The sequence below is a fragment of the Tachypleus tridentatus genome, chromosome 10 (assembly GCF_004210375.1).
Source record: "Tachypleus tridentatus isolate NWPU-2018 chromosome 10, ASM421037v1, whole genome shotgun sequence".
NCBI lineage: Eukaryota > Metazoa > Arthropoda > Merostomata > Xiphosura > Limulidae > Tachypleus > Tachypleus tridentatus.
The window spans coordinates 176,185,674-176,205,176 of NC_134834.1; the positions used below are offsets into that span (position 1 = coordinate 176,185,674).

At 34.5% G+C, this 19,503-nt stretch overlaps 2 protein-coding genes and 2 long non-coding RNA genes across 9 annotated transcripts in view; 3 read left to right on the forward strand and 1 right to left on the reverse strand.

Moving 5' to 3' along the window:
- Positions 1–19,503, forward strand: part of LOC143230978 (uncharacterized) — a 71,522-nt gene that overhangs the window by 9,598 nt on the left and 42,421 nt on the right. The window contains exon 1 of one of the 6 annotated variants that reach the window (XM_076465352.1): positions 18,859–19,170. The exons of the other annotated variants lie outside the window; for them this stretch is intronic. Coding sequence (XP_076321467.1) covers positions 18,940–19,170 — 231 coding nt within the window. The 5' untranslated portion in view covers positions 18,859–18,939. Of the gene's footprint in view, positions 1–18,858; positions 19,171–19,503 lie in introns of those variants that run through there. 6 annotated transcript variants of the gene reach the window in all.
- LOC143230981 (uncharacterized) lies at positions 1,648–4,475 on the forward strand. The gene is made up of 2 exons (XM_076465370.1): positions 1,648–4,094; positions 4,337–4,475. The coding sequence occupies exon 1, from the start codon at positions 2,129–2,131 to the stop codon at positions 2,438–2,440; it is 312 nt and encodes a 103-aa protein (XP_076321485.1). The 5' UTR covers positions 1,648–2,128; the 3' UTR covers positions 2,441–4,094; positions 4,337–4,475.
- Positions 8,375–11,572, forward strand: LOC143230982 (uncharacterized). Its single transcript, XR_013016727.1, has 2 exons — positions 8,375–8,828; positions 10,101–11,572. It is a non-coding gene; the product is annotated as an uncharacterized LOC143230982 (long non-coding RNA).
- On the reverse strand, positions 11,635–12,877 carry LOC143228267 (uncharacterized). The gene is made up of 2 exons (XR_013015297.1): positions 12,537–12,877; positions 11,635–11,829 (listed from the first exon to the last, which is right to left on the reverse strand). It is a non-coding gene; the product is annotated as an uncharacterized LOC143228267 (long non-coding RNA).

Below are 19,503 nucleotides of genomic sequence, written 5' to 3' on the forward strand. Positions count from 1 at the left end.
ACACCCATAAAACAACAGTTTTGTGTAGTTTTTTAATGTGAAAATTTTGATAATCCAATGAAAGTTGTCACCTGTAGTGAACATGTTGTTTATTATATATGAACAATTTAATGTTCATTTAATTTAATTTAATGTAATTTAATGCTTTTGATGGGGGATAAATTTTTCCTGTGGTCCAAAGTTCAATCAGTAACCCCATGAGGTTAAAAGAAAACACTTGTTAACAGCTTAACTGTCAAAACTGTTAATGTAAATAACTTGAATATCTGGAATACAATATATGCTCAAAGACGTCCCCCACTGGAACAGCGGTAAGTGTTCTGACTTACAATGCTAAAATTAGGGGTTCGATTCCCCTCAGTGGACATAGGAGATAGCCTGATGTGATTTTGCTGTAAGAAAACACACACACTCAAAGAAGACAGAAAAAGATATTGCTCTTTTTATTTCACATTTTACAACCTTTCATTTCATTATATATCAATGATTTTATACAATTAATATTAGGACAGAGAACATGAGAGATAAAGCACAAAGTTTTACTGATAAAAAATATTAATATTCATTTTAAATATTCTGGAGGCTTTATTTATGAAATGTAAGAAATGTATAATGACAAAAATATTTTAATTCATGACATGTAAGCCACACATCACTTATATTGACTCAGTAACAGACTAGTAAATCCACATTTAAAACTTTAATAAAAACAACACTATGAAACAAAATTTTAATTTTTCTTGTTTCTGGGCAGAAAGTGTTATTTCCCAATTGTGTATGCCTAAACTAAATGGAAAAGACCTATTTTTATCTTCAAACTTAGCTTTTGTGACCTGGGTAATGAAATTTTCAAATTTACCCATTTTCTAGAACATTCCAGGTGGATTCAGTGCTGAGTAGCTGATAGAGAATTTTCTCGAACTTATAAGAATTTTCAGGTGCTTACCACTTCAGTTTAGTTCTAGCTGCCTAAGTGAACACATAGACCTATCTGATTTTATCAGAGATAGCATCAAGAAGCTGCAAGCATTCTTCAGATGCATTCTGCTATGTATGTGGCCAATTTATCAAGACAAGAGCAAAAAAATACTCTGTAACAGCATCTGCTAAAATGTGTGAAGCCTACAAGACATATTTCAGCCTGCCTGTTAGGGATCAAGACAAAACCCTGGGCACCTGATTTTACCTGCAAGCACTTCAGAAAAACTCTAGAAGGGAAGACAGACAGTTTTTGCTTGCTTGAATAGTAAGCTTTTATATTGTACAAATTTTAGACCTTTTAAAATTCAAATATTTTCTAAATTTCCAATAGTATAGAAAAAATATCACATATAAAATATTTTGCATGAACCTCTTACACATTAGTTGTGGATGAAATAAGTTTATTCTTTATAATAACAATTTTATTTTGCTCTTTTGCAGGATGGTACAGAGGGGAAAAGAGAGCCATGTAGTTCGTTATTCCAAGAATTTGGTGTGAACCCACTGACCACTCAAGCAATTGCTACTTCTGCATGGTGGACCCTTCCAAACGTCGGGCTGGCAAGAATGCATCTGCTATCATGTATCCGGGCCTTCCATCATCCATTGCCCCAGTACCCACTCTGCCAGAGAGAAAGCAACCATCCTCAGAAGAGGAGGTAGGCATTAAAGATCCAGATTATAATTTCAGAGGTGCAGCCAGTGAGAAAAACCCATACTACACCAACCAAAGAGACCTCAATTACTTGATCAGAGATCTTGGTCTAACAAAGTCGAATTCTGAGCTTTTGACATCTTAGCCAAGGAGTGGGATTTGTAAGATGAAAGTGTGCAAGCTGCAAGTCAGAGGAAGGCATCACCAACATTTTTCAAGCTTCTTCACTTGTCAAGATGGGCTCTGCTTCTGCCACAAAGTATCTTATCTGCACAAGGCAATTTGAATTGCCTGTAACCTGAAGAGTAGTGCCTCTTCATTGATAGCTCATGCAGAAGCCTCAAAACTGTGCTGCTTCATAACAGGAATAAGTATCTGTCTCTTTTCCTGGCTCATTCGGTGCACCTCAAAGAGGAATACAATAGTGTCAAGACCTAACTAGAAGCCTTTAAGTATGATGAGTATAGCTGGGAGGTTATCGGAGACTTCAAAATGGTGGCATTCCTGATGGGTCTTCAAGGAGGCTCTAACAAGTTTCCCTGTTATTTTTGTGTCTGGGACAGCAGGGACACTGCAGCACGCTACAACAGGAAGCACTGGCCACAACAGACCGAGTTCTCTGTGGGAAGGAACAACGTCAAGTGTGAGCCACTAGTGGACCTCCAAACGATGTTGTTCCCACCATTGCACATAAAATTGGGTCTTATGAAACAGTTTGTCACAGCTCTTGATAAAGAGTCTGCAGCATTCAAGTACCTTCAAGACTTCTTCCCTAAGCAGGTGTCTTCTTCGGACCACAAATAAAGAAGATCCTGGAGTGCACAGAATTCCCAAAGAAGCTCAGTAGGAAGGAAAGAAAGCTTGGGGCAGCTTTGTTGCGGTTGTTTGGGGCTTCATGGGCAATCACAAGACCAAAATTATGTGGAACTAGGTGAGGCTCTGGTGAAGAATTATGGCAAAAGGGGCTGCAGGATGTCCCTGAAAGTCCATATCCTTGACGTTCATCTTGATAAATTCAAGGAGAACATGGTAGCATACTCAGAGGAGCAAGGCGAGCACTTCCAGCAAGATATACTGGACTTTGAATGCCGCTACCAAGGAGTGTATAATGCAAACATGATGGGAGACTATATCTGGGGCTGATATGTGAAAGTGATTTACATTACAGTTGCAAATCTCGAAAAACTACTCACTTCTAGACATTTTTGTATAACTTTAGTATAAATACACATAAATCTTGATTCATATTGTTTTATTCAGACCTTATGTAAATGAAAATGTGCAAATTTGCCAGTTTTTACATAGAAAATAGGTTAATTTCTAAATTTCATTATCCAGGTCACAAAAACAAAGTTTGAAGGGAATAATGGCCATTTTTTGTACCTCTACAAAATAAGCAATTAAGAAATAACACATATTATCCAGGAACAAAATTTGTGTTACATAGTGTAATTAGTTAAAAATATGATTCTTTTGTGTGCAGAAGACTTGTAAAGTTTACTAAAAACTAGCCAAAGTTCATTAAGATATACTTAGTAAATACAAAATTATAGTAAATATTATTATGTATATAATCACTGATACAGAGATCGATACATTGTACTGATAAAGAACTTTAAAGCATTAAAGATTAGTCTTAATATGTGCTAGTGTAAAGAGATTTCTGAAGTTTCTTTGCTTATATTGTAATCAATAAGCTTTGAAATGATTACTAGATACTTTAAACATTAAGTATGATATCATTTATGATACAGTACATAATTTACAGTCACAACTAGTTTTCTTGATTCGTTGCTGCCCTCTGTATACGTACTTCTTTAATTTCCACAGAACAGTGACTGGATGCTTATTCCCAGTGTATTGGGAAACAACACACAGACAAGAATAAAATCTAGGGATTAGTGAGAAAGTTGTTCGATACCATCCTTGGCCAAAAGGTCTGGTGATTCATTGGAGAAATGCTAGAGGAAGACAGAATCCTCTGTAGGAAGAAATAGAATGGGAACAGTAGACAAAGGATTAGAGAAAAAAGGAAGGGTAAATCCAACAGCTAAAACATGTAGCCCTCAACTATAAATGTATTCCATGGAACCACAACTCAAGCTAAATGGCTGCCACTATTCCTGAGGGCAGATAGTAATCACAGATGAGACTGTTGAATCTGAAACCTACAGATGATGGATGAATAGATGGTAGAAGAACAGAGAGTAAAATGAATTTAGGAGGAAGATAAATACAACTTGAACAGAAGGAGCATGGGAGAGACAAGACACGAGGAAGGTTGAGGAAAAATGTTTCTGCATAGCCTCAGGATTCCTATTGGTAAAGGATTGTTACATGTTAATTTGTCTACAGTGTGGAAACATGAGATTGGCTTGATGCTTTAAGTCTCGTGGTGAAGAAACAAACTGGCATATAGAGGGCAGCACTGAATCAGTAAAGTTAGATATGAGCTGAAGTGAGTATCTATCAAAAATAAATTTTTAGTTTTGGAAAATGTTAACATTTATTTGCAAGGAAATTATTTATTGCTGAAAGGGAATCATTCATCAAACTAAATTGATAGACACCACAGAATGTTTGTACAAAAAACTGTACAAGTAAATTTATGAGATGGGAAGCTTTGTGTGTTTGGTTACTGTAAGAACAGTTCTCTTGTTGTTTGCTATTGATCCATCTAATATGAACTTTATATTTTAGAATACATTGGTCAAAGTGAAAACTGAACCTCCTGAGTTACAAGGAGATGAGGCTGTTTTAGGATTCGGTGAGAGTAACAGTGATAATCTAGATTGTTCAAAATATGTTTTTGGAGTGGAAAAGGAAAGTTAATTTCAAAAAGCGATGCATCAGCTTGACTCTGAGTTAGAAGGTGATTGTGGTAAGTAAACATATCAATTCAAAAGCATACATTCAAGAGTACTGTTTAATAATTGACATAGAATTAATTCTATGGTAGAAAAATTATGTTTATTGATACTTTTACCAAAGTTTCCTTTAATAAATCCTCCCAACTATAACATCAAAGAAAAGTATGTGATGAATGAGATTACCTTGGTTACAGAAATATTATATACAATTTAATGATAAACTTAAAGCCTGTTAGTTAAAGATCAACTAAACTGGTAGTCATTCATCTATCAGTTGTAATAATATTCATCTATCAGTTGTAGTTTCACAGTTTATCCTGTGGTTATCCATGATGACAAGAAAACCCACTTGTAGAGAAAAATATATTTGTAAAAACGGGTGGTTTGGGTTGAGAATATTTTCTTATGTAGAGGAGAGAACAACATTTCGACTTTCTTCAGTCATCATCAGGTTCACAAAGAAAGAAAGAGGTAACTGACCAATAGCTGACCACATGTTTGAAGGCAGTTGTGTAATTGTGTAGGAATGTAGAGGGCGTGCTTAGACGTTTGATTGTATTTATTGATATAGGTATAAAGGTGTTCCTTTGTATTGGTTTATTTTGGGCTTGAGTTGTTGTATAAGTAAGGCTTCTTTAATTTTGCATTTGTTTATGTTTGTTTCTTTATTTAGTATTTGGGTGTTTTTTATAGTTATTTGATTTGCAGTGTTTGAAAACGTGTAAAGGTAATTTTTTGTGTTCTTTGAATCTGGTTTCCAATTTTCTACTTGTTTTTCCAATATAGATGTCGGGCAGTTATCACATCGTATTTTATAAATAATGTTGGTGTGGTGTTTGTCAATGTAGTTTTTACATTGTATATAGAATATGTGTAGAAAGGAACAACTAACCCCTGACTTTGTAAAGTTAAAACTATAAAAAAATTTTAATCAATGCACAAAAATTATCCAAAATTTACAGAAAAAAATACTTAAAGCCATGTTGAACACAAAATACAAAGAACTACATGACTTATAGAAACAAAAAATGAACCTAGACCATCAACTGGCATGCTGCATTATACCAGATTTATGGACTTATACTATGAAACATAAACCAAATCAACACAGGGACAAAAAGATCTGCCACAACAAAAAACTAGAAAAACTAAGATTCAAATAACAGAAAAGATACTTACACGACATACCAATGACTAACCTCATAATTAACAGATCAGACTGACAATTAAACACAGACGAGATATATCTACTTAACAAAGGACTCAACTTTGCAATAGCACCTAGGTACATTCCAACCTGAAAAATTTAAACATGTTTAGAAGACCTAGCCAGGAGACTTGTAGTACTTTCCACATAAAACAAAAACAACTGAAAACAACCAACAGAAAGAAGACAACTTTATTGACATCCAACAGCCAAACTTCCCAGAAAAAAATTAAAAATTAATATTTTCCAGAAACACCTAAAAACATCTTAAACAAGAATTTTCTCACAAAATCATCAACATAATTTCACAAAACAGAAAACTAAAAAACAATCTTACAAAAAGAGACATTAATTCCATTAAAAACCTAAAACGAGACAAAAACATAAAAATTCTAAAAGCAAATAAAGGAAATGCTATAGTCATAATGAACACGAATGAATACATCCAAGAAATGAATAACATCTTATCAGACACGAACAAATTTAAACCAATACACACAAATTCAACAAAGACACAGGAAATGCAACTAAACAAAATACTACTAAAAATAAAAAAAGCCATCACAATTTCAAAAACATTTTATTCCTACCTACACAAGACTGACTCGCACACCACATATATCCAAACCTCATAAACCAGGTTGTCCATTACGACCAATAATGTCCACATATGAATTGTTTAATTACAATCTTGGTAAATACATAATATGGGTAATCTCCATATATGTAACATCAGTTAGCTCATTCATCAAAGACTTTTAATTTCAAGTCTAACCTTAATCAACTTAATCATAAAGCCTTAATAACCAGTTTCAATGTTAAATCCCCTTTACAGAAGTCCCAACTGCTGAAGCCTGCAAGATAGCCATATAACTCTATATTCGATACCCTAACCCATCAATAGACATTCCTAGCAACCCTCATAGAATTCACCACGAGGAAGACAAACTTCATGTTCAACAGCCACAACTATATACAAACAAATGGCCTATGGGCAACCCAGTATCACCAGTTCTAGTCAATATTTTTATGACACAAGTTGAAACACAAGCAATTAACACAGCATTACATTCACCATTATACTGGTACAGACATGTAGATGACACTTAATTTTTTCAATCACATTAACTCCATACATCCATCATTAACCTCACATGTGAACAGGAAGAAAGCAATTAAATATCATTTCTTAACCTCAAAATTACAAGAACAGATACAATTTAAAACCCATACAGGACTATACATTCCTTGAGACTTAGCACATGAAACAAAACAAAAACTCAACATACTAAGAAACCAAATAAACATAGCCATAAAATTATGCTCATCAGATAAAATTAACGATAAATTAGACAAAATAAAACAATACTTCATCAACATCAAGAAGTTTCCTCCACAAACCATAGAAAACATTATACCCACACACCTAGACAAAAGTAAATGTACCCCACGATTTAAAAAATCACTAAACCGTTTACTGCTGCATACCATATATTACAAAGATCAGCAGAAAAATAACCAACATTTGGCAAAAACTAGTAACAAAATATGGCATTCCAGTTAATGCCAAATTTATTCAAAAACCAGGCACAAAACTAAGGTCTATACTACGTAAAACCTCACTGACAAACACTACATCAACATTATTTATAAAATACAATGTGATAAATGCCACAACTTCTATATTGGAGAAACAACTAGAAAAATGGAAACCAGATTCAAAGAATATAAAAAGCCACCTTCACAAGTTTTCAAATACTGCAAGTCAATAAACACAACATAACCATAGAAAACACCCAAATACTAAATAAATAAACAAACATAAACAAATGCAAAATTAAAGAAGCCTAACTTATACAACTCAAGCCCAAAATAAACCAATACAAAGGAACACCTTCATACCTATATCAATAAATACAATCAAACGTCTAAGCACGCCCTCTACATTCCTACACTCAATTACACAACCCCCTTCAAACATGTGGTCAGCTATTGGTCAGTTACCTCTTTCTTTCTTTGTGAACCTGACAATGACCGAAAAAGGTTGAAACTTTGTTCGCTCCTCTACATAACAAATTTTCTCAACCCATGCCAGCTGTTTTTATCTATATATTTATCCTGTGATTAACAAATCTGTAATGTTTTTATTTCTTTGTAGTATAAATTAATTATAATTATGGTTGGGTTATAAATTATTTGTTGTAGTGATGAGTGTAAATTAATTCCATGCATTATTTTGTCATTTTTAGAACAAAAATAATTAACTTTTACAGCTTTATTATTTATTATTCATTGAATTGTTAGGCTATTCATAAGTGATACAAAAAAAAAAAAGTAAGAACACACTACTGTTCATTGTGTGGTATCTGTGATCCATAACTGAAAAATGTTACTTAGGTACTTGAAAATAGTATATTCACATACCTTTGATAATTTAATGGTTTATAAGACTGTTTACAATTCTGTAAAGCTTATTTTGCATGGAAAAGAATATTGGTAAAATAAAGACAACCTAGAGAATGAGTTTATGTGGAAACATTAGGTACATGACCAGATTGTTAATAAAAATAACCATTAACCTTTCCATGTGGGCCAAAGGCCATGTCATATTTGTTGATATGTATTAAAAATGTTAGTGAACTATTATATTATGAATTTATGTCAATAAGTTTGGTATTGGATTGTAGCTTATAATTGAAATGTTATAATTATGCATTATTTCTTAAATTAAATGTAAATATTAAAAAGACACACTTCAACATTAATTTTTGTGTCACATGGTATGTTGAATGCAGCACTGTTCACATTATATGTCTGTGATGTACAAATAGAATGTCTATAGTTTTTACAAATTAAGAATTTAACTTGCCAATATAGAATATAAAATAAGAACCTTCCTTTGTTTCTGCTTGCTGAGACATTGTTCATTTACTGAATCAGACTTAGTGGCCCTACCTACCTCTTTCTATTTTTCAAATGCTTCCTTACATAAGTTCCTAATATCTATACATGAGAATAATGAATCGAAAGTTCCAAATGCCCCTCTTGTGGATTTCTCAGCCATTTTCAAGTATTCTGACACCAGCTCATTCTTTCAATACAAGACTTCAAATTGGTGAGTTGAGTCTCTAGTGTGTTCAAATTTCATAATTCTTTACACCCTGATACAGCTTAGTTACTAAGCTTTATAAATTAGTGTAATTCTATGGTATTGATATTATAATTTATGATATTTTTGCTTGTTTTAAAAGTACATATAAAACTTAAAGAAAATTATTTATTTTCACATCCTCCAGGTGTGAAAGCTAACAAGGCTTAACAAATTATGGTAGGTTGCAAACAAGTACAGTTAGTAAGTAGAACAGATCATTGTAGTCTGTAATTCTTTATTTACTGTTCTGTGTTTTAAGAACTGATTTATACACAGTAATAATGTATTATGACTAAAATGTGTCTGTATTTTACAAAATACTACACCACTAAAACACAACTAAGATGGGTCACTTTGTAAAGGACAGTTTTCTGTTATAGGATACAGTAACATGCATGATCATGCACCAAGTCATTGTAACTTCTGTGATGTTAGTTATACATGGCTGAAAATTCAAAATAATAAATATATTATGTTATGACATTCAAGCTATTTAGGCTAAACATTTATTGTTTCTTTTCATATAACTTGAAGTAATTACAGAATGAAAAAGATGTAATTTATATTTATTTCCTAATTTTTTGTGGTGGTCATGAGATTGGTCACATCTACTGAACCTGTACAGAAATTTGACAGTGAAAATAACAGATAAAATAAAGTTTTTTTTTTACTTTAAAACTTTTAATAATTAATTATCTGGAGATTTATAAAGATTTTGCATGTAAAGTTGAAAATTTTATGATACATAAAAGTATTTTTAATCTTGAAATGAAAATTACTTTGCATGTTGGTTAGGCAACATGCAAAAATAAAAAAGGCATAAGAAAAGCATTGCTTAACAAACTATAAGACTTAATAAGAAAATCTGATACTGTGTATGAAGGCCTTGCAATATTTACAAGAAAGCCTACCAATTTTATAGTAACGTCAAAACTAAAATTGCAAAATGGTTATGAGGTTAGTTGCAAAATATATTGATTTCAAAATCACAACTTATGGAGATACATTAGTTACTTAAATTGTTATAAAAAAGTTAATCTTGCAGTTATCTCTATGGTTACATTATAAATGAACCACATTATGATTTATAAATTTGTCTGTTTATATTTTTTTAAAGTTTAATATCAACATTTTATTAGCATGTGTATTTATGTAAACAGAAAATATTTTTAAAAGATTAACTAAATTTATGCATGAAACATATTGTAACTAGTATGTTTTTGTGTCTATTTGCAGATCCAGAGACCTCTATGAACAACCACTGTGGAAAACAATTTCTTGGTTGGAATGTATGAATACAAGAACTAAATACACATCAAAGGATACACACTGAGGAGGAACTATATAGTTGTTTTGTGTGTACAGTTGAGGAAGAATCATAAGAAAAGTCACCTAAATAGACATGAAAAAATTCACACTTGTGATAAAAAATACAATTGTTCAGCATGTAGTAAAAATTTGGAACAAACAGTGATTTAAAAATACATGTGAGGATATATACTTCTGAAGAACCATCTATTTGTTTAGATTGAGAGAAAGAACTTGCAACAATAAGTTACCCAGAGAAAATCCATATAGCTTTACAGTGTATAGCAAATTATTTGGAAATAGTAAATACTTAAATGGACATTAAAAATTTACACTGGTGAAAAGAACCATGGTTTTGCAATGTATGGCAAAGACGTTAGACATAATAGTGACTTAAAATAACATAATAGGATACATACTGGGGAAAAAACCATATAGTTGTTGAATGTGTGGTAAAGAATTTTGAAGTAATAGTGATCTACATAAGCATAACAGGACACACACTGGAAAAAAACCTTATACCTGCCTACCATGTGGAATTTGGAAGAAATAGTCATCTACAGCATACAGTAGAATACACACTGGGTAGAAACAATACACCAGTGTAGGATGTTCAGAAAATAACTTTGGAACAAGCAGTCACGTAAAAGTACATTTTAGTTCAAACATGAAAAAAAAACATACATTTATGGTGTTGTAGTAGAAAACTGAAAAACAACTGACCTTAAAATGCATCAGTGAATACACACTGGAGGAAAGCCATATAAATATGAAGTGTGTGGTAAAGAATTTGGAAGAAGTACTCATTTAAACAAACATAAAAAAACTCTCCAGTGAAACAGTATATATGTGTGGAGTGCGAGAGGCTGTGAGAATACATAATAGAGAGCACTGATACAGTTATGTGGTGTTTCATAAAGAGTTTTATAGCAAAGGTCAACTTGAAAAGTATTAAAAAGTAGACAGTTGGGGAGAAACTCCACGTATGTTTGGAATTAAAAAACGACTTGAAAGTACACTGTCACATACTCTAGAGTAGCCCTCTAGTCTAGATGTGTAGTGTGTAGCAAGGAATTGGAAGAAGTAATTTCTTAGTAATGCAATTAAAAAGTTTCATATTAATGTAAACAATATATTTGTATGGTCTGTGGTATTAAAGCTGGATCTGTGGGTTACTTAAGATTGTACTTGAGACTATGTACCAGAGAGAAACTTGTAGTTGTTTAGTACATCACAAAATGAGTGATATGTATTGTGTTGTTAATATAAATATATAGTGTGTAACTAAACATTTATATAAATATGTTAATTTCAGTTATACCATGTGATCACAATTATATAATCTATTTAGAAGCATTTATTGGAAGTTATTAAATAAAATTACTCTTAAGAAACATTCATTTGAGATTAAGTCTAATAATTTTAAAGAAAAGTTGATATGAAATAACAGGAAATAGTACACTTAGAAGAAAAATGATTTATTTCTAGTGCTTCTTTGATGTGTTTAGTAACAAATCTTGAGGTACCATGCAGAGTACCTTGGCCCCTAAAGAAAAAAGGTTCACATTGTGAAAGTGTTCAGGTTCTTAAAAATGAACACCATTCCAAATAGCACTTTTCCCTCAGTGGATCCATCAAATAGCCTGATGTGGCTTTACTATAAGAAAACACACACACCTTCTAACCAATTAAATGGAAAAAACTCTTTAGCACTTTCTTAAGAGACTTAGAAACATTATTATTAGCAAGGTATTCAATATTTTAGATCACAACTTGGTATAATGTGTGGGCTCTCCAAGATTCATAATCATTCACTATGCACAACACTTTCAGTATTTGGAATACACAGCTATGAAATGACCAAATTCCTTGTACATGTTCTCAAACTATTTATATTGAATGAATTTACTGCTATTTACTCATTCTCATTTGTTAAAGTTAAAAACCTACACCATGCTAAAGAATGTTTTATGTCTGGCTTAACTTATTTATTTACAAAAATTCCATTGAATGACACCAACAACGGTTGCTTGAAAATCATACTTTAGGTAAGAGATCAAAAACACAGTTATTACTGGATGATATGTGCTGTAGAGTACTCACCACATGTCAAAATTACTTGTCATTTTATAAAAACGTTGGACAACATTTCACATCGGAGAATTTACATTATTCTGAATGTGTATGGTAGCAGTACCCTTTCCATTAACAACATTTGAAATACATTATTATCCTAAATTTTAATTAAGTGCAACTCATGTAATATAGTGCATACATCTGTACATTTATCACACAATAGCTTGGATATCAAGAAATGCTACTTTGTTTCAACCATGTTAGTGCTAAATCTAATAATTTCCCAACCTTTTAATGGTCATTCCTAACCTTGTTAATCAGGAGGCTGACAGAAGTACCTTGATGGCCACGGTATCATAACACATCTGTATTTGTGCATGTGTACCTACAGTACGAATCGAAAATTCATAAACTTTCAAGTAACTTCTCCAGACCACAACTTCAGCACAAAATTTTTAGTTCAAACCTACGATTCTAAAATCAATGTAGGTTTAGCGTATTAATAATATATTAACAAAAGTTTAGAAATGAATAAATTATGCAAGAAATCTAACAGGCAAAAAGCATGAAGCTCCACCAGATAATATTATCGAAATATTCAAAACATAAACAATTGGCATAAAAACGACCTACTCTGCGAATATAACCATTACTACACACGATATAGACCTAAGCAACTCTCCCTTGGTAACATCTTGGAAATAAACAATGAATTGGGCCACGAATGAACAACCTGCATTAGTTTTAAACTGAGCAGAAAACATTGAAAAGAGTATTTATGTAAAATGTTTTCGGGCTTAGATGTTGTGAAATGTGTGTGATACGTTTGTTTTTTTGTTTTTGGAATTTCGCACAAAGCTACTCGAGGGCTCTCTGTGCTAGCCGTCCCTAATTTAGCAGTGTAAGACTAGAGGGAAGGCAGCTAGTCATCACCACCCACCGCCAACTCTTGGGCTACTCTTTACCAACGAATAGTGGGAGTGACCGTAACATTATAACGTCCCCACGGCTGAAAGGGTGTGCATGTTTGATGCGACTGGGATTCCCGTAATTCCGCGACCCTCGGATTACAAGTCGAACGTCTTAACACACTTGGCCATGGGTAAAAGAATAACCCAAGATTTTGCAGTGGGTGGTGATGACTAGCTGCCTTTCTTCTAGCATTACACTGCTAAATTTCGGGCGGCTGGCGCAGATAGCCCTCGCGTAGTTTTGTGCGAAATTCAAAAACAAACAAACTGATGCATGAAAGTATTCAAATCTTAATCTGTTTGTTGGTCAGTCAAGATTCGAAAAGAAAAAAAATGTACAAGCAACTCATTACTTTACTACCTTAAAACTTGATACAAAAGTCTGATATTTTGTATACGAAAGCCTTGCAATGTTCACTGATAACCTGCAAATTTTCGCGAAGATAAACAGAATGCATTAATGGTAAAAGTATTCTCTTGACTGCAATTCCATAATTTTGAAGTGAGGTCCATCGTCTCGTAATTTTGACTTTCCCTCACTGTGGAACGCAAGGTAATTGTTGCGAGAAAGCTGCAAAGCTACTACATTCAACACTGCTTCAATTTTCTCTTCTCTTATTCTAACTTAAAGTGAAGCAAGCCAAATTACACACAAATATACACTGCTAATTATAAATTCATTTCTTATAGTACATAAACTAGACAGAAGGTCTATAAGGTAGAATTTCGAGGTTGACACAATTGACAATTAAGGATTTTGTAACTACTATAACAACGAATAGCTATCACAGCTACCAAACCCAAAGACATTAGATGATATAATACATGCATACGCATGTTAAACGGGACATTATAAATTAGAATATCTTACTGATTTGTCTGTTTGAAGGTAAACACGTAGCTGCACAATGAAATATTTATAGACTGTCCAACATAAGTATCTAAAACCAGTCTTTAGCATTGTACGGCCATAGGTATACCACTATGCCAACGGATGGGCACTGACTTGTTGCATCATTGTGTCAGAGTTATGGAATGTGATTTTACTGCTGCATTTCAATGATCGCATTGTACAGTACACTAACTGGAAAGTGATTATCACTGCAAGGTAAAAGTTAACATGTCTTCGAGAGCTTAGATAAGAAAGCAAGATAAACTATCAGTTAACGACGAGATAGCTGTAGAAAGGAAAAAAATAGAATGGTAAAATTAATCCTCAACCCAAAAAGAAGACTCTTTAAAGAAAACTGGCTACGAAACATATACATACAAGTAAACAGCTTTTAAACAAGCTTATAAGACTAATCCAGGTAAAAATAGTAGCTCATAGGCAAATTTATTCAGACAATCCTAAGCAAAAGAAAGTTGCATCTGTACAAGCTTAAGCCTATAATTATGTACAAAAGAAAAGTGCGTCTAGATAGGTTCATGCAGCCAATCCTGAACAAAGGAAAGCAACTTTAAAAAAAGCTTATGTAACCAATGCTGTACTGAGGAAAGTTGTATCACAACTGCAGGCGCAGATATCCTAGTTGCTTTGCGCTATAAAACGCCAAACCAACCAACCAACCAACCACAACTACAATAAAAATAAGACAAGATATTACACTTTCATTATACACGGAGGAGTGGAATGAAGGAGAGAATTGCACAGAGTATACAAGGGCTGTTAAAAAAATACGCGGACTGACGTCATAAAACAAAATGTACTTTATTTAGAAGTTACAGGTCTGGGACCCCTTCAAAGTACTCTCCTCCCCAACGCACACACTTATCCCAACGGTGTTTCCACTTGTTGAAACAGTCCTGGTACACTTCTTTTGTAATGTCCTCCAGCTCCTTCGTCGCATTTGCCTTAATCTCGGGAATCGTCTCAAATCTTCTTCCTTTCAAGGGTCTTTTGAGTTTGGGGAACAAGAAAAAATCGCAAGAAGCAAGGTCAGGTGAGTAGGGGGGTGGGGAAGAACAGTGATCGAGTGTTTGGCCAAAAACGCACGAGTTCTGAGGGCTGAATTTCGCAGCAACGCGGTGCATCTTCAATTTTTCGGTCAAAATCTCGTAACAAGATCCAACTGATATCCCACACTCTTCAGCAAGCTCCCTGACAGTCAGACGTCGATTTGCCCGCACCAGGGTGTTGATTTTGTCGACGTGTGGGTCGTCAGTTGACGTGGAAGGACGTCCAGGACGCTCATCATCGTCAATGGACTTTCGACTATCCTTAAAACGTTCATGCCACTTGAAACATGCCGTACGCTTCATAGCAACATCACCGTAAGCCGTGTTAAGCACAGCAAAAGTTTCAGTTGCAGATTTTCAAGTTTAACACAAAATTTCACAGCAAGTCGTTGCTCCTTCAGTTCATTCTTTCTGAAATCCGCCAAACGAAAAAAATCGCACTTCACTTAAAACCGCGTAGCTAATACACAAATGAAGATATCTGCAATCGGAAAATGGCGTCGTAATCAGCTGATCTGTGCAAACCTAGCGACACCAAGCGGATTCCCCTGGATCCAACTGGACCCGCGCAATTCAAACAGTTCGCGTATTTTTTGAACAGACCTCGTATTATCAGTATCTCTTTGTTCTTTTCCTTATACTATGAAAAGTTTTATAATTACCAATGTAATATTATGTTATACTAACGTATTTCTCCCTTCACGAAAGTTTATGAGATGACAGTTTGAAGTAAAGGGCGTATTAACTGAGGATTCACAATATCCTCCTCTCTCAGTTATTTTCCACTCTCCACAATTTATTGTTTTTGACGTGATTTATAAATACCTACGTTAAACAGATCCATTCATTTACCACTCGATTCCTTCAAGGAACATAGGGCTGAAATCTCTTGCGGTTTCATGAACAGGTATTTAAGTGAGTAGGTTGTTAGCCCACTGCACCGAGCCGTCCCTAATTTAGTAGTGTAAGAAGACTAGAGGGAAGACAGCTAGTCATAACCACCCACCGCCAACTCTTGGGCTACTCTTGTACCAACGAATAGTGGGATTGACCGTAACATTATAACGCCCCCACGGCTGGGAGGGCGAGCATGTTTGGCGCGACTCGGGCGCGAACCCGCGACCCTCAGATTACGAAGCGCACGCCTTAACGCGCTAGGCCATGCCGGGCCACGTTAAACGGATAAACAACAATTAAAGTTTCTATAACGCGACTGGTGGCCGTCAAATGAAGACAAACTGAACATATGTACCCCTTAGTTTCACAGTGTTTCCCCATAATTTCATAAAGGTTCCTCGTTGTTTCCATTCTCAGTAGTAACTGTATGTAGCTGGTGTAATATACAACTTTGTGTATATATATAAGTATTGTTACTTTGTAGTTACCGAAATAGTCATTTAACTTTGTGAAGTGCACACCCAAACTACATACCTACCTACGTCAGTGTCTCAAAATGCCCAAACGAGTTTTGAAGTCATTATATTCACGGAAATAAAAAAAAAAATCAATAGAAAGACGAAAGGAAGAGCGCGAGAAACGTGAAAAAACCTGCTACAAGGCAAGCTCGAGATAGGGAAAGGATAGCAAGAAGAAGAGCACAAGGAACAGTTTAAACTGTTTCCACACATAAAGGAAATAGTAGAAGAATGACAGAAAGAAGAGTGAAAGAATTGGTTGCAGAAATTGCTGCTAGAAAAAAACAAGACATGGAATATCAAGTTCAAAGAGGGGTTGCAGTAGCTGAATGGGAATTTAGAGTGAATTTCACAACAACTTTTAATTATGATTCAAATCATGATTGTGAATCAAAGTCTGCATATGATGTTGGAAGAAGATCTGTAGAATGTGATTTTTGCAGTGCAAAAGTTATCCCAATGAAAAGCCAGGATTGTGTTACGTTATATTGCAACCAATGAGAGAACCACTGCTATGTCATAATGTACTCCATCATAGAAATGCTCAAGAGTATACAAGTTTCCTAACTAATGTTATAAAATATAATAGTGCTTTCCAAATGACCTCTTTAGAAGCTGGAACCATCGTCATAGAACCAGGATACCAAACTCTTGGTGAGGTAATGTCTAATTCTGTACTAATATCTTATGCTGTAAATAAGTTTTGTGAAAGTTAGGATTTTTGTGTTATTTATTGTAGTATCCACTCACCAACACTTTTTAAAGTTCATAACCTGAACAAAGAACAGTAAATATTTCATATCCAGACATTATTGCTATTACATGGCTAGCTCAGAAATAAAGCTTTAAAATAGATAGTTTGTGCACCAATTTAAACAAGCACAAATAGCATCATATTAAGACATCACTTAATGTACGTGACTGGCAATTTAATATTTTTGGTATTTACAATAATTATAATTTCTATGTGTGATGTAACCACCTGCAACACTTTGCATAAAAAGCTGCTCTACTGGGGTTTTTTTTTATTCTTATTAATATTAGTTCTGATGTTTTTGACTGTGCAGTTAACAATTAGGAGGAAAATAAAATACTACGGGCCACAACAACGCCCGCGACGCGCTAAACATGCTCGCCCTCCCAGCCGTGGGAGCGTATAATGTAACGGTCAATCCCACTATTCGTTGGTAAAAGAGTAGCCCAAGAGTTGGCGGTGGGTGGTGATGACTAACTGCCTTCCCTCTAGTCTTACACTGCTAAATTAGGGACGGCTAGCACAGATAGCCCTCGAGTAGCTTTGTGCGAAATTCGAAAAAAACAAACAAACAATCATACGTGATTTGTAACCCTCAATTTTGCGAACTTTTTTTTATCATATGTGCATCTGGATTTGCAATAGGGTTACGATTTTCCCGTTACGGGGAAATTTAATTTTTCTATTCGAGTGTTCAGAAAAAAAATTGGTAGCCGAATTTGTTGCGTGTAGTGGGGCAAAACGTTGAAAGTGAAGAGGTTACATGCAGATTCGACTTTTACGGAGTTATAAAGCAATGAATAGCTTAAGAGACAGTTTGATATTGTTAATTTTTCAAGTATCTTCCCATTTTTCAAGCAAATAAACCTGTCATTTGGACAAAAACTAAGATTCGAAAAACGGTTGAATTTTACATTCTACTGAATACAATTTTTTCCAAAAACTTGTCCTTCATGGCCAAGTGGTTAGGTCACTCCACTCATAATCTGAGGGCTGCGGGTTCTAATCACCGTCACACTAAACACGCTTGCCCTTTTAGCCGTGGGGGTGTTATAATTGGCAATCAATACCACTATTCGTTGGTAAAAAGAGTAGCCTAAGAATTGGCGGTGGGTGATAAACACTAGCTGCCTTCCCTCTTGTCTTACACAGATATATTGTGAACGGTTAACTTAGGTAGCCCTCGAAATGGAAAAAAAACAACAACAAATTCTCAAAAAACTCATGTTGGTTCGCGCCCGCGTCGCGCTAAACATGCTCGCCCTCCCAGCCGTGGGGGTGTATAATGTGACGGTCAATCCCACTATTCGTTGGTAAAGAGTAGCCCAACAGTTGGCGGTGGGTGGTGATGACTAGCTGCCTTCCCTCTAGTCTTACACTGATAAATTAGGGACGGCTAGCACAGATAGCTCTCGAGTAGCTTTGTGCGAAATTCCCAAACAAACAAAGTTTCATTTTATATTGTATACCTTTTTTTATTTGTGTGACATTGCTATATTTTATATAGACGTCGCTTCAGTAATTCGAAGAAAAAAATAGTGTGGTATAATAACAGGATAACTGATAAAACTATAGTGTATTCAAACTTCAAAATGCCAAAAACTAAAGGTAAACGAAAATCAATAACAGGTAGATCATACAATCAAAAACAGCGAAATTTAAACCGTCAGTATCGCGCTGAAAGGGAAAGCTATGAACGACGTTTGGAGAGGTTACAACGGGTGCGTGAACAGCAACAGAAACGCCTTATGCTTGAAACTGAAGAAGAAAGAAGGGCGCGTTTAAAACGTCAAATGATTCGTGACAGAAAGAGACGTAGTAAGGTAAAGGAAACCGAGTAGTTGCTTGAAGTCAAGTCTTTTTTGATACTTTTGATGAAAATTGTATTTAAACTCAATTGTGTACATTGTAGAGCGTATTTATTTTCGAAAGAAAGAAAAACTGTGTTTTATTATAGCCTGAGGAAAATCCCCCAGAGGTTTTATGTAAATTATTTGATTTCAACAATATTGCACCTGGTTATAAAAATACGTGTACACATTTCGTGGCAAATATCGGGTCATAGTGTAGTGGACTTACCATGACAAAAGTGAACACCACTAAATAAATAGTGTATGATATGATAATGTAAGGTCAAGTGTTTGAGGCTCAAGGTA